General features: G+C 42.9%; 2 protein-coding genes across 4 annotated transcripts in view; one reads left to right on the forward strand and one right to left on the reverse strand.

Moving 5' to 3' along the window:
• Positions 1 to 2,893: 2,893 nt before the first annotated feature.
• HMGB2 (high mobility group box 2) lies at positions 2,894 to 5,201 on the forward strand. Its single transcript, XM_027456410.3, has 5 exons — positions 2,894 to 3,054; positions 3,500 to 3,670; positions 3,774 to 3,919; positions 4,017 to 4,191; positions 4,664 to 5,201. Exons 2-5 carry the CDS (start codon positions 3,521 to 3,523, stop codon positions 4,814 to 4,816), a joined length of 624 nt encoding a protein of 207 aa, XP_027312211.2. The 5' UTR covers positions 2,894 to 3,054; positions 3,500 to 3,520; the 3' UTR covers positions 4,817 to 5,201.
• Positions 5,202 to 12,289: 7,088 nt separating this feature from the next.
• GALNT7 (polypeptide N-acetylgalactosaminyltransferase 7) overlaps positions 12,290 to 15,263 on the reverse strand; it is a 70,881-nt gene continuing 67,907 nt past the window's right edge. For all 3 annotated transcript variants that reach the window (XM_038178954.2, XM_038178955.2, XM_072037293.1), the window contains exon 12: positions 12,290 to 14,660. In XM_038178954.2, the coding sequence (XP_038034882.1) occupies positions 14,523 to 14,660 (138 nt within the window). In that variant the 3' untranslated portion in view covers positions 12,290 to 14,522. The remainder of the gene's footprint in view (positions 14,661 to 15,263) is intronic.

A 15,263-nucleotide genomic window follows, 5' to 3' on the forward strand; every position in this document is an offset into this window, starting at 1 on the left:
CTGTTTCCAGTCAGTACATTGCTTATCTTTCCTCACACACAGTTTATTGAAGATTAAGTGAAATCAACAATAGCACACAAAATAGCAATTATGGCATAGATTAGAAACACAAAATGGCTTGAAACCAGGGAGCTATAAAACTTAAGTCATTTCAGAGCTGAATTATTCAACTAGAAGTAAGCCTGAAGTCCTGGAGTTTGTGCTTCTTCCCCACAACTGTCATCCACATGTGGTTAATAAATTAACCACACGGACTGACCAAAGTCAATACTGCATAGATCACTGCTTTAGAAAAGCAACAGTGACTGAATCTCTTGAGACAGAATTTGTGGTTTTGTCTGTAAAGGAACAGTGTGGTGTAATGAGAAAAAAAAAAAAAAAAAAGTGACAGTTTATTGTGGAGCTAGGCGCACAGAGAAATGCTTTTCCAAGTATGAGGATTCTGGTAGAAAGACACAGTTTTGGAACTGACAAGTTTTTAAAAATCAGCTTGCTTGCGTGGGGCTTTCAGCATCAGCACTGCTGTAGAAAGCTTCCAGTATCATATTCAAGCATGAAAAATTCTCAATACTGCCTTCCTTGTTGGAGGACAGACAGATGTTAAATACTACAACTGTTTGGTTTCTTATGCTGCCCTATGCTGCATGACACAGCATGATGTAACCCTCCAAGTTTATATTTAGTTGTACAAAAAGCTTTCTTTTTCAGAGAAGAGAACGTAGCAAAAGGCTGTTTTAAGAGAACGAAGAACCTAATTTTGAACAACATCCTTAAAACATATGATTAAATCATTTGGAAGGCAGACAGGTCTCATTTTTTCCCCCATAACAGTAATTACGCTTTCTTACTCTACCTGCTTTTCCACAATCGTTTTCTTAGGGTAGATAAGAAAAAGTGATGCGGTAGAGGAAGTCTCCCTGCAGTTATATCCCATAATTTCCACCAACCGTTCCAAAATAATGTTTTTCCATGAACTTACTACACTGATGTTAAAAGAAAGAATAATAAAAAAACTATAGATTTTTGTTTTGTTTAAGAGCTGAGATAGAACACCCAATTTACAAGGGTAAAATTCAAAATATTCTCCTCTGGTTTAAACCATTAAAAATCATTTCTAGTGCCTGTAACTATTGTGATTACTTTTTGCTTACAAGCTCCCAGAGATCATGACACACTATTTTAGAAGCACTGCTATCGAGAGACCTGTTTCCTGAAAGCTGGTGGAGCACTTTGTTTTTCTTTCACCCGCATTAGTGAGGAAACAAAAGTAAAACTGATTTTGATGGAGTTAATCTACATTTTTCTGTGGCTGTAAAAGATGCAGGAGGTAGTATGACTTTATTCTTGTTTGAATGGTATGATACAGAAAAGTCTGGTGGACAAAAAATGTTTTTAAAATTAGACATGCTAATGGCTGTATTATGCTTCATTCTGCATATATTAGCATTCTAAGGTTCTACTATGTTACAAAAACTACTTTATTAACCAGAAAACACGCTGCAAGAAACTGTCACATACAGGTGGTTCACCACAAAGTAAATGAGTAACCATCTGTCAACTAAAAACAACACAACAGCACTTTCCAGGTAATACATGAAGTAAAAACATTTCTAAAGCTACATCAAGAATTAAAAGCACTCCTTGGGAAGTGACTCGGCCTCCACAGAGCTCAGTACTACAGACCTGAGACCATTAATTCACTACTGCGAGGTAGTGGGCTGGCTTACAGGAATACACAGCTGATGCCAGAACACAGAATATCCCCTGTGTAAATGTTTATTTTAGAAGATAAGCGTAAGCTTGGTTTGTAGGTAAAACACCATCAAAAGGAATAGCCCCAGAAGGTAGCTGATATCAGATAACTGGCTTCTAACAGGCTTTGACATCTGCGAAGGAAATACTCTGCGCAGCGCTGTCAGTTCACCTCCCAACCTCCCTTTCTCTCAAGAAGGTTTTGAGCAATTTCTTCCAGTTTACACCCTGCCTCTCAGGGCCGCAGCTTAAGCAAACACATAAAGCTCAGCGTGGAAAGGGGCTGAAGGAGGCGTTTGTTACCACGTTAGCAAGCTGCCCTGTGCGAACACGCCTTTGTCAGCAGGGAGAAAAACGAGCTGGGAGGGCCGGGCCCGGCAAATGCCTCTCGTTCAACGAGATCCGAGCAGATCTGCAACGGAAGGGCCTTAGGACTGAGCGGCCCCGTGGCTGCGAGTCAGCGCCCTCAGGGAGCTCAGGGCTCCTCGCCGCTCCCCTTGGAGGCTCTCAGCGCCGCCGCCGAACGAGGTTAACGCGATTAAAGCTCCCCCGAGGACGCCACATCCTCGGCGGGCGGAGGCACCCCCAGCGCTAGGGCTGCGCCTGGAAAGGCAGAGCCGCGAGAAACGGCGCGGGCTGGGTGCGCCTGAAGGGACGCCAAGGGGGGAGCTGGGGGAACGAACGGGCGCTGAGGCTTCACCCCTGGCGCCCCCGGGCCGGGCCTAGCGCGGCAAGGCGGGGAGGCCCCAGGCAGACCCCGGCCCATCGCGACCCGCGCGGTGCCGCGCCCCGGCTCGCAGTGCGCCCCGCCGCCGCCTTTGTATTTTTAAACCACGCTGCCGCATCCCGCTCCGCCCAATCAGGAGGCGCGCAGCGGCCGGCGGCCAATGGCGAGCGCCCCCGCGGTTTTTTAAACCGTCCCTCTCGTCCAATCGCCGCCCGGCGCGCCTGGCCCCGCCCCCCCGCCGCTCTCCTCACCCCAACCGGTTCCAGCGAGTATGCGGGCTGCCGACCCCCTCGCGCGCCACCTAACCCGGCAGCCGCTCGGCCGCTGACGTCGGCGGCGCGGGGAGCCAATGGGGAGCGCGGCCGGCCCGAGGGGGCGGGGCCGAGGGCAGTTTGAACCGGCGCGGCGGCCAATGGGCAGCGGCGGGGGGCGGGCCCCGAGGGGCGGCGGGTCAAGTTGCTGTGGCGGGTAGGGCTGCGGAAAACAAGAGGCTCTAAGTGCGCCGCCGGGCAGCCAGTCCGCAGCCAGCCGCGCAGCCAGCAGCGCCGCGCAGCCGCCCCGCCCCGCCCAGCCAGGCAAGGCCCGAGCGGCCCCCGCCCGCGGAGCCGCCGTGAGGGCTGCGGGGAAGCGGCGAGGGAGGCGGGGGGGGAGGGAGGGACGGGGGCGGGAGGGAGGGAGCGGGCTGCTGCTGCGGGCGGGTGGGCGGCCGCCGGGCGGGCGGCTGGGGCCGGCCCCGCGGGGAGGGCGGCCGGAGGCGGCGGCGGGGAGCGGGCGGCGGCGCGGGCCCGGCCGCCACGCGGGGAGCCGAGGGCGGGCGGGAGGGCGGCTGAGGGGCGGCGGGTGGCGCTGCGCATGCGCGGGCGCCGCGCGGGGCGGCGGGGGCGTGCTTGGGCGGGAAGGCGGCGGCGGCGCGCGAGGGGCGGGGGCGTGGCCTCCGCGGTGACCACGCCCCCACGGGGCCACGCCCCCTCCGGTGGCCACGCCCCTCGCTCATCCGCCTCCCCCCCCCCCCTCCCGCAGGGACCCGCCGCCGACCTCGCCATGGGCAAAGGCGACCCCAACAAGCCGCGGGGCAAGATGTCCTCGTACGCCTACTTCGTGCAGACGTGCCGCGAGGAGCACAAGAAGAAGCACCCGGACTCGTCCGTCAACTTCGCCGAGTTCTCGCGCAAGTGCTCCGAGCGGTGGAAGGTGAGCGCGGCCCCTGCGGCTGCTGCCCCTCCGGGCGGGAAGGGGCGAGCGGGCGCTGGATCTGAGCCGGGTTCCCTCCCCTCTCGCCCCCGTGTGTCTGCAGACCATGTCCAGCAAGGAAAAAGGGAAGTTCGAGGAAATGGCCAAGGGAGACAAAGCTCGTTATGACAGGGAGATGAAGAACTACGTCCCTCCCAAGGGAGAGAAGAAGGGAAAGAAGAAGGACCCCAACGCTCCGAAGAGACCTCCGTGAGTGGTTCTGTGCCAAAAAAACACACCACACGCAACCCTATACATTCTAATTGTCTCATACTTGCCTAACCCCAATCGCTGTCTCTCATTTTAGATCTGCATTCTTCCTCTTCTGTTCTGAACACCGTCCAAAAATCAAAAATGAGCATCCTGGCTTGTCTATTGGAGATACGGCAAAGAAGTTAGGTGAAATGTGGTCTGAACAGTCAGCCAAAGATAAACAACCATACGAACAGAAGGCTGCAAAACTAAAGGAGAAATATGAAAAGGTACAGTGAAGATAATAGAGTAGCGGCTAAAATTGTATAGGTCACTGTAAATGTAAGACTTCTGTTTTGCACCTAAACCATGTATGGTTTGTAGTTCTAAGTGTTTATATGAAACTCTGTCAGGCTTCAAAATGCATGGAAAGGGTGTGGCATGGGAGGTTTCTGGAATGCTTGCAGTGAGCCTGAACATGACTTTTACATATCTAGAGATTTTAGCAATAAGGTGCTTTACTTCCAGAAAAACAGGTCACCTACTTGGGAAAGCACATAGTCATCTTCCCAAGCGCTGTAAGCGTAAAATTCTTAAAACTGCCTGTACGAATCTATGTTCTCTGGCCAAAAGGTGAAAGAATGAAAGTTCCAAGGTGGAAATCCCACTTTTCCACATATGCGGTAGTATTAAATTATTTTAGTAGTGCATGATTGTCCTCAGAATTACACTACCAGCAACTAACCAGCATCTTTCTTGCAGGATATTGCAGCATATCGTGCCAAGAGCAAGAGTGATGCAGGAAAAAAGGGGCCAGGTAGGCCTGCAGGATCTAAGAAGAAAGCAGAGCCTGAAGAGGAGGAGGAGGAAGAAGAAGAAGAAGAAGAAGAGGAGGAAGATGAGGATGAGGAGTAAATGAATGTCCTGCTGTAAAGATTTACGCTCAAAATCCAATATTTTGCTAAGAATGTGAACTCAAGTGCAGCTCATTGTTAGCTTCAGTATAAAAATCTGTACAGAATTGTGTATAGGTAATGTGGTTCTTTGTAGGGAGACCTCTATTTTTAATGTAAGTAGTATGCCGAGGGGCTGCTACAGTTCGGTTAAAAAAAAAAAGAAAAAGTTGTGGAATGTTTTTGCATATTTAATGGTTTTGTTGAAATTCAGTGACTGATAGCCAGGTGTTTCTTTTTTAGCTAAGTAAAATAAAGGAGGTAGCTTAATAGCTGATCTTATATTTTGTAGTATATTGCATTGTATTACTTTTTTTAACAATTTTGTAATAAAATGTTGTACATGACTATTGTTGTATTCTTAATGTTTGAGAGGCTGCCTTTTCCCAGAGTTCTTAAGCCCTGTGCAGGCATTGCAGTGTTCCTGGGCTATCACCCCTGCTGTTACCACAAAATTGACAAAACTCTTAAAAGTCATAGCTCTTTGAAATTATTTACTCTGAGGGTAGCGAGGCACTGGAACAGGTTGCCCAGAGTATCTGTGGATGTCCCATCCCTGGAAGTGTTGAAGGCTGGGTCGGATGGGGCTTTGAGCAACTTGGTCTGGTGGAAGGGTTTGGAACCACATCCCTTAGTGGTCCCTTCCAACCCTAACCATTCTAGGATTCTATTCTAGGATTCTAAGAACTTGCATAGGATTCAAAATTTTCTTTTGCCTTTTAACCAGGGTTTTCTCTCCCATATGTACTACCTTTAGTTGCAATTAAGTTTTTCCTTATGCTAGTATTTGCTTATATCATCTTCAGAGTGAATAATCTAGTTTTAATACTGAACTTGATAGATAATATTTATTCCTGGATTTTTTTTTCCCCTCAAGCAGAGGTTTCAATGTGTTCTTGCTTTATTAGCTGATAATAAATCATGTACTTTCTAGAGCTCAGGTTCAGGGGCCTTTTCTGCTGTCCATAAGATAGGAAAGTTGGCTGTAAGAGATGTGATTAGAGGCATATCTTCCCTGATGTCCCCCTACTCTCTCCCTTTCATCCTGGCCCCTGTATTGGTGACTTTTCATACGATGCTTTCAGCTTGCAGAATAGCCTGAGAAAGTCGAACATTACCACATACCAAAGAGGAAGGAAGTATTTTTAAAGAGCACCTTCTCCTGGTATGTTACTGTTTGTGATGGTAACAGTAACACCAGGTGCACTGTTTCCACTGTTTCATAGTGGGTTTTTTTGTTTGTTTTTGTTTTTTTAATCCAAATTGATATAAAGATTTAAAAATCTAGATTAGATTTAGACAGCTGGTGATATTTGCACATGGAAAAATGAAAGATTCCACAGCTAACCTCATACCTTCACTTTAATTTGTTGAGATAGATAAATAACTTACTAGCCTTTGAAAGCCCTGTGCTGAAAGTCATTTAATGCCGAGAGATTAAGTGCTATAAAGGGCATGTTTCCAACCTTTTTCTTTTCTTTTTTTTTTAAGTCTCTGTTGCCCATCAAGGTCTGAAATAAATCTGAGAAAAGTCATTTATATACAAGATAAAAAAAAGATCTCAGCTGGATCACCATAGTAAATGTCATTTAGTTGTAGGTTAAAGATAATGTAGCACTCACTTTTTACAAGAAGCCAGGTCTGACAAAACCATTTAGTATATTTGCAAAAGCATGGGAATAAGGCAAATCAAAACTAAAGGCAATTCACAACTATTTTATAACGAAGTAGGGTACTAACCTTTGAAGACCCACAAAACCCCAAGGTTGGTCTGCCCCCCCCCAACCCCCCGGATACTTAAAGTAGTGTCAGAAGGGTTAACTGCTGTTTTGCTTGTTGGACCTACCAGAGATACTCTGCATTTGCAGGACCAGTATCTCCATTTTATTACCTCAGATTTTGGGAAGCCACGGGTGTAAACTGGAAGTGAGAGGCAGTTGTTTTGTGCACTATCCTCTAATACAGAATTTGCAGTTCAAGAGAACCTTTGTCCTTGTCTCCAAAATTCTTCCATATAGAGACAATTCCCTTTCAGAGTATGTAGGTGAGACTGCACTGGTCTCACTTCCATCATATTCTGCTCAGGTTTTCCTGTAGAAACTTCCCATCATCTCCCCTGAATTTTCAGACTCCCTTCCAGAGTAAAATGGTGACACTTCAAGAAGTCTTCCTGATAGGGTTTCTATAATCTTTTGCAGTGGAACAGTAACATCAGAGTAAATTGACTAGTTTGATGATTTGAAATGTTTTTTAGTTCTGCTCTAGTGCTTTTAAATTGAACAAAATATAACACTTCAAGTGTCCTAAAAAGCTGTATGGGTTACAGAATTTTAAATACTGTGCCTGCGTAAGAGTGTATCTTGAGGTAATTCAGAATAAAGAGACTCTTCTAATTTTTTCCTCAGTGAAGACTTTTGGACTCAACTTCATTTAGTATTAATTGGCTAATTTAGCTTCCAACACAATTTCTGCACGAAACTGTGCAGAACTGTGTAACGTTGCCACTCTTGTCCCATATCCTAATGATGCTGTGTGAAGAGCCACCTGCATTACTTTTGCTTATGATCTCATTTACAAATACATGCTGACTGATGGAGATCTTTGTTGCAAAAATAGTCTATTGTGCTGCTTTACCAGCCTAACCCACATCATTACCCAGATCATTTTGTGCACACACGTCAGCATGAGCTGCAGCAACCCACAGCAAAGCTCCACATCAGGCTGATCTATCAACTGAGAATGATATAGTGACTAAATACAATTAGCAGTTTTTCAAATAATATTTTGACCTTTTGATAAGAAAGATGTTGAATACAGATTAAAGACAAAAGGAAAAGAGCATGTGGAAATGACTACCTTCAAATTAAGCTTTAAAAAGCACGGTATGTCAGATCAGGAGTTTCAGATAATGCCCACCTGGGAATACTGGAAGAACTAGTAAGTGATCAAAGCATAAAAGGAACAGTCAGAAAAGACAAGGCTGTAGTAGAAAAGCTAAATTAGTTTTTCACATCCGTGTTCAATATGGACAATCTTATGAAATTACTCACCAGAAACTTGTAGCTGGAGGTGAACTGGGAGGTCTGTCTCAAATCAGATCTAAGAGGGACACCCAAAAAGGTCGTCAGCATCAGGAAGACTGATAAATTGCATGAGAGGTCCAGCATAAATGCATACCACCCAGTAAAGTAGACTGAGACCACAAAAACCAAGACTGATGTGGATAAAGAGCAGGTGTAAAACAATTACAAATGTAGGTGAGCAATCTTTAAAAAGTGGAACTTACTTCTAAACCAGTAAAAGGGAAAAAAAATTGCACCCCAACAGACCAGATGCTGCAATGTATTGCAGGGAAAAATACCATTGGAACACGTTGAGAAAATACATGATTATTAACTTTCAAACATATCAGAACCAGGAGGCCTACCAAACAGGCCTTTGGGACAACACGTGATCAAGATGCAAAAATCAATGCTCACAGAAGATTCAGGAAAAAATCTTTTTTTTTTTTTTTTTAATTTTAATTTTTAACCTTGAAGAGGAGCTTCAGAAAGAAGTTCATGACAGAACTTGTAATGGAGGAGGCATGGTGGAGCATCTGCATCAAATCCAGCTATAAAAGGTTTTGAAACAGAATGACAGGACAGATGGTATTCATCCTAGAGTTCTAAAGAAACCCAAGGATGAAATGGCTGAACCATTAACTGTACTTTGTCTTTTTTCACTTAAAACTGCCTAGCACTAGAGTAATGGAAGGTCACAAATATGACACTAATTTTTAGAAAGCATTCCATGGGGATACAGGGCACTTCAGACCAGTCATGTCCATATGGCAAGTTGAGAAACTCTCACAGTACAGATGAGAATTTCTGGACAAATGGCTAAATAAGACATGAGAGAAAGTCCTGTCACATAGACTTTGAAAAAAATCAATGAATGTGAAATAGGGATCAGGTAGATTTCTGAAATTCCTGACAGACTCCTCATAAAGAAAGCAAGCTGTCATTGAAGGTCTCGTGTTAATGAGTGATGGGATAAAAAATACAGGAATAAGATAGAAATTAATTACCAGTTTCACCAGTTGAGAAGAATCACCTATGAAAACCCATAGGTTATTTTTGGAGGTCAGGTTAAGGGCTAGCGATGACTATTCGATATATATAAATGTGTGTGTGTGTGTGTGTGTGTGTGTGAATGACTTGTAGAAAAGAGGTGAATGGTGCTGCAACAAAGATGAGAGCTAACAGTGAAGAACTGCAAATGTAGACTGCATCCTGAAGTGAGAGCATAAAAAAATAGCAGGTGAAACACACTGTTTATACAAAATAAATACATTACATGTTAATATATTTTCTCCCAACACAAGCAAAGGGGAAAAAGGAGGACTAGTGTTTATGTCTTCGGTGATGAGGATGGACAATACACTACATTACATGCTAGTCAGGAGGAGACGCTGGAACTGTTAATAGATAATTCTGTGAAGATATAAGAGATGTTTGTTAGAAAAGTATATAGCAAGTCAGGCATTATTACATAAAGTAATTCAAAAAGTAACTCAAAAAAACCAAACAACAACAACAAACAAGAACTACTTGTGAATACTTTGCCTTATTCCTAAAGAAATATAAGGTTTAATAGGTGTTTTATTTATTTATTTATTTGTTGTGTTTTCAAAAAGGAAAACCCTGATCAGAACAGCTACAAACCCAGGAGCTAAACGCAGTGTATACAGGCTTTAGAACTTAATCAAGAATTACAGCAACAACAACAAAACTGCAAATCGACTTGGACAAAAAATAAAAAAGCATGGAACAGAAGTTTTATCTTTGATTCACTAATGATCTGTCAAACTGTTTCATAACTGTGTATGACAAGCACCCTGTATGTAACACTAGTATATACTCAGCTGCTTACTGCTCAGCAATGGATTATTTGCTGTGGTGGTGACTGTCACTAAACCTGCTTCACTTGCATTACCATCCCAGGCATATATTTATCTTTGTTTTCTTATTTTGGTTTGTATTTCTTTCCACATCTTGAAGTATGTAAACGTTTTGCCCACAATCCCTGCATTTCTGAAATTGCTGGGCCTCTCATCTGAGCTCCATCACAGCCTGGTCTGCTTTTCCATGATTCCTTTTGAATCCAGTGTCAAGAATCCAGTAACAGAGCCCAGATGTAGAGCTCATTGCTACATTCTCCAACACACACAGCCCTTGTGGGACTCATAAGCCTTCCAACTGTGGATGTGCATGACATTTAAACCTACCCAGTAAAAAAGTTGATTGTCTATACCAATTTTTCTTCATCAGTGCAATCAAGAGCTGTCACAGGCCAGCAGCAATTAGTGAGTGAACCTGTAGGTAGCTCCAACTAGATATCATGAGATCAACTAGCCTTAGCCTCACTATTGGAGACACTTTTGGATTTTCAGGACTGAATACGGTGTCAGCCACCAGAAAAATGTTTAGCTTGCAATCTGGTGCTACACCTACAAGCTCTACGGCTATTCTCAAAGTTTCTTGGCCCAAACTTCTATTTGTAAAGTTGTGCACGTAAATCATCTCTTCAGCAGAGCCAAACGGATATTTGAATGGACAAGCTTTTAACAACAGGGTCAGGTAGCTTCCAGTAGAAAAGACCACATTCTTCTAAAAAGGTCTTTTGAAAAATGTGTTGTGATGACATTATTGTCAGTGCTGCCACCTTGAAGCCTGCTCCTGGCTAGCTGAACCCAGCACTGACCTAGCACTAAATCCTCCTTTGGGAATTAAGACCATTAACAAGCCTTCATAATTCTTCTGTATCTCACTGATTTGTCTCGGCAGGGGAACAAGCTGCAGAGCCAGTGTGTCCCTTTAGAAACCTTCATGCTTTTTGCATAATCAGATGTGATGGATGACCAAAGTCTGCCGAGATTCAAAAACTGGTCAGACAAATTCTGGAATACTAAATAGAAAAACATTGTTCCTAGCTCAGACAGCCCTTGAACTGTAAATTGCCAGAAGCAGGGAGAGTATTACAGAAGTATCCTCACCCTGTCTTTTTGCTCTGCCCTGTGCTGCTTGACCACAGTGAGGCTTACTGAGGGAAGCAAAGCCACTGTGCTAACTAGACTTTTTGTCTGATCTCATACGTGCTTTTAAAGTTCTTATGTTAAGCTCAGTTCATGTCCTAAATCAGAATATTCTTTGCTTTTGTCCAACAGAGACAAGGGATCCTGATATTTCAGAAGCATGGACCACAAACATCACATGGAAGGTAATGGGACACTGTAACAAGCAAACAAACAAACAAAAAACACCACCAAACAACAGCAACAGCAACAAAAACACCAGAGGGGGCAGCTCCAGTCTCCAAGTGGGAATGGCTCAGTACAATGTTACTTTATCCCTGATAACTTCAATACCACTGGCAACCAGTTACCACTCTGTAACTTGGGGTTACAGAGCCGTTTTCCTCCCCTACCACCTTACCTTAGTTCCCAGGCAGCAGGACAGACAACTTTCCCTTCTGTCATCACTCCTGGCCTCCAGAGATCCCTCAGCAGCTTCAGGACAGTCAGGACTTCAGGGCATTCCTCAGTGCAGTGGAAAACAGTATGACTGGAAGCACTTCCACAGCTAGGTGTACTTTTTGTTCTGATCATCTCTTCCCAAATATCTCTTCTTATGAACCCCCAGGAATCCAGCAGAGGCCTCTACCTTCATTCATTGCAACTTTCCTTCATTGTCCATGCTGCCTCAGAAATGAAAACAGGAAAATTGTAATTGCAGTTCTCTATCAGACAACCATGCTGGCCTTAGGGAAGCTGTCCTACAGGCTCAATCTAGCAAGGCCTCTACTGCCAGGCATGACTCGGTTTCTCCCAGGTGTACCCCAGAAGGACACCGCGGTTCCCCAGGGGGCTTTGGGAAAGGGATCCCTGACTATGTGGGAGCACTGCTTGCAGGGGGCATGTTTTCACCCAACACATGCCACCACCACTAGCTCTTTCAAGGAATTCAGAGAGTCTCCATCCATGTGATCATTCAGAACAGCCACAGAACAATGCAATATTGTGAAAAACCTACAGCTTGTGTATATTGCCCGCCCCCTTTTACCTGGACCTTTGATTCTACTTTAGAAATCATTCTCAGGTTCATTTTCTGAGGGCATGGTAAATCTACCTAATTCGATCTGTGCAGGAGGTACAAAAATCCAAATGTGTCCACGTGGCAACTCACAGTGGGAGTCATTTTTGACTTTGCTGGATAAAAAACTGAGCTCCCTCAGATATGACAAAAGGTACCTAGATTACAAAAAAAAAAAAAAAAAAAAAAAAAAAGGAAAATAAAACACTTTTAATATTTTAAAGTTTGTAACGTAGAAGTTGTCCGGTTTTAGAGATATGGGGTTCCTATAAAGATAATAATCCATTTTTACTCTACAAAAGTATAGTAAACCCAAAATTCAAATATTTTATTTACTTCACCTAAAAAACAAGCAACCCATAAGATATACATGTTTCCCAGATTTCTCCCTAATAAATTTTTTAAAGATTTATACAATTTCTACAGAAACATACAGTGTATCAAAATCTGCATAAATCAAATTTATAAAATATGTAGAAATGCATAGTGATATTATCATCAACTTACAAAGCAAGAATATGGGAATTATTTTTTCCAAGCAGGCTATAGTACGAAAAAGTCATTACAGCAACAGCTTCTTATGATCTCATGTTTTGTAAGGTTTCAGTCTCACATACAGAGATTCATGTTCACACACAGCATCAGCTTTTAATGAATTGCACAAAATACCCATTTAAAATGCACACCCGCACAATTTATGTGCCACCATTCTTTCTCTTATGCATAGTAATATGATTAAATTAATCTACCCAACACATAAAAATGGAGTAAGTTTTCATACACACAAGGAACAAGTACCAACACACACCCTTATTTTCCTTATTCCAGTTTCTCCCTCCTTTATTTTCTATTTTTCATACCTCTGAAAGTATAGGTGAGAAGTTTAAAGAAACTAGGAAAGATCCCAAACTAATATATCAGTGCAGACAGCCCTATAAAGATCAAACTCTGTCACCAAATATGATACATAACCCTTGTTAACATCAATGGAAGCTGCATGCAATGCTATTCTAGATTTCAGGGAAGTATTTAGTCATATTTAATAGTGTGACATGTTATAGACATAACTCTTATTAAGTCAGTACACTGATGTCAACGCTTAACAGTCACGAAATCTTGAATAAGGAAGTGAGGATAAGTCATTTCTCCTCCACCTGTCTGTTCACTCTGAGTAAATATTTATACTCCCAAGGGAGCTCTCACAAACTCCTCTTCAGAACATTTTCAGAAACTTCTTCATGTTCTGTACATTATAGCACCAAGCGGTTGTATTTTGTGTTCATAATCCCTCAGGAAAAGTTTCCAATAAAAATATACGGAAAAAATTAACACAAATAAATGTGGTTTCAGGATTTCCATTTCTCTTCTCAAATCTAAGACTGGGCTCCAAACTAGCTGACAGATGTCCTTTCAGAGAAGTAAGCAAATGTGTTAGCAAGTTGGATTTTTTTTTTCCTGCTTGAAAGTTTTAGTTCATCTCTAAGTGATTTCCATTTAAAACAATAATATAAATGAAGCATTATTATTATTATTATTTTTTACATAATCATGCAGTTTTACTTTATCTCACTTTTAAAAAAAAATATTGTTTTTATGTAAGGCATGGTTTAAACAAGCAGGTAAGTGCTTATAAATTTGTAATTGGAATCGAGAGGGTGCTTACTTCCATCAGCATGTACCACACTGGTGCTAAACTCGACACTAAGCTCTTCCTTGTCCCACACAAAGCATCTGCTTGCTCCAGCACTGCCAAGCACAGCAGATGCAGGGAGTAGAACATGGGGCAGTGACCCGGCATAATATTTTCAGAGCATCCGCAGCAAAGGGGCACATCAGAGAGCCTGCAGCACGTCTGTGTGCAGCCTCTGCTCCCGCCCACCAACAAGCGGCCGAACTGGTGATAGAAATTGTCTTCAGCAACACAATAATTACATGGGGTGGTACAGTTGATCCCTACCCGTGGTGACAGCTCAGAAAAATCCATTGTATAATTTCTGACAAATGCTTTTTCTTGTGAAAGAGAGAAATGAAAGAGGCACTAAATATGTTGAAATTCACCTTCCAAAAAAGCAGCATGATTGTGAGAGAAGGCCACCCTGGCTAATAACCTGTGGCAGTGCTTAGTAAGATGTAAAATTAAATAAAAATATACAACAGGTTGATAATCACCAAGTTCTATGAAAATCTGGTTACTCCAACCTTTTCAAGTGTGTGTAAAAAAACTGCCTTCAGACCCCTGAGTGTAATCCCAAAGAAGACAACGCTTTTAGCTATGTTCCTATGAAACACAGCTAACAGCACATTAATTTACCAACATCTTAAAACAAAAAGATGTAAACATCTACAGAGTTTAAGGTAAAGCAGTTTTGTAAACATTAACTGCGGATGATAATGTTATTGTAATAATCACAGTTCGTCTATGTCCTTCATCCAAATCAGGAGGCTCGCAGCTGTACAAAGTTAATAATTGCAGCAGTTTTCAGGCTATTTTCAGTCCTGTACAAATTAACGTGTCAGTAGGTAGGTTTTGTTTGTCTACACACTAAGAATGTTGTTCATTTCCCACTTTTGCGTTGCTTTACTGGAGTCACACTCTGAAATGAAAACTTGATGTAGGACTTCTGAACGATCCAAGCACTTCCCTGACGGAATATGAGTAAATCTGTGCAGATTCTGGAAAAAAACAAAACACCAGGAACATATTTTATTGGTTTGTCTTAAAACATTTTCTTTACAATTGTAATATAGCTATTTGCTGTTACAAAAACAGGTTTCAGATGCCCTAAAAAAGATCAGTTCTATACTCCTCCTCCTTCTTTGTTAAAACTAGATTTTTACATATTTTATATTATAAAATGTTGATGCACGTAAGTTAGCTTAAAATGCCTTGCATTTCTCTTCGTAAGCAAACTGTTAAGAATATAAGCAAAACTGTATCTAAAATGTTTCTAGCACTTTCACCCGTCCTCTAACCAAAACAGAAGATTAACTCTAGAGGATGGCTTTAAACTGACTTTGCTGGGCAGATCTTCCTTTGGTTAGCCCTCACATACAGCAAATGCACAACAGCAACATTAACTCCACTGGGGTAAAAAGCCATAACTTTGCTGCCTGTTTGACTAGTAGAAGGAAGAAAAGAGGGTATGAGAGCAAGCCTGGCCTCCAGAGCAACAGGAGACTGCCTAAGAATCTGCAGACCTATTGTGTGGAGCACAGTCAGGCTGAGACTCGCACATTTGGCTCCTTCCACATCCCCTTGCTGCAGCGCCTGGATCT

The sequence above is a fragment of the Anas platyrhynchos genome, chromosome 4 (assembly GCF_047663525.1).
Source record: "Anas platyrhynchos isolate ZD024472 breed Pekin duck chromosome 4, IASCAAS_PekinDuck_T2T, whole genome shotgun sequence".
In the NCBI taxonomy this organism is placed as follows: Eukaryota; Metazoa; Chordata; class Aves; order Anseriformes; family Anatidae; genus Anas; species Anas platyrhynchos.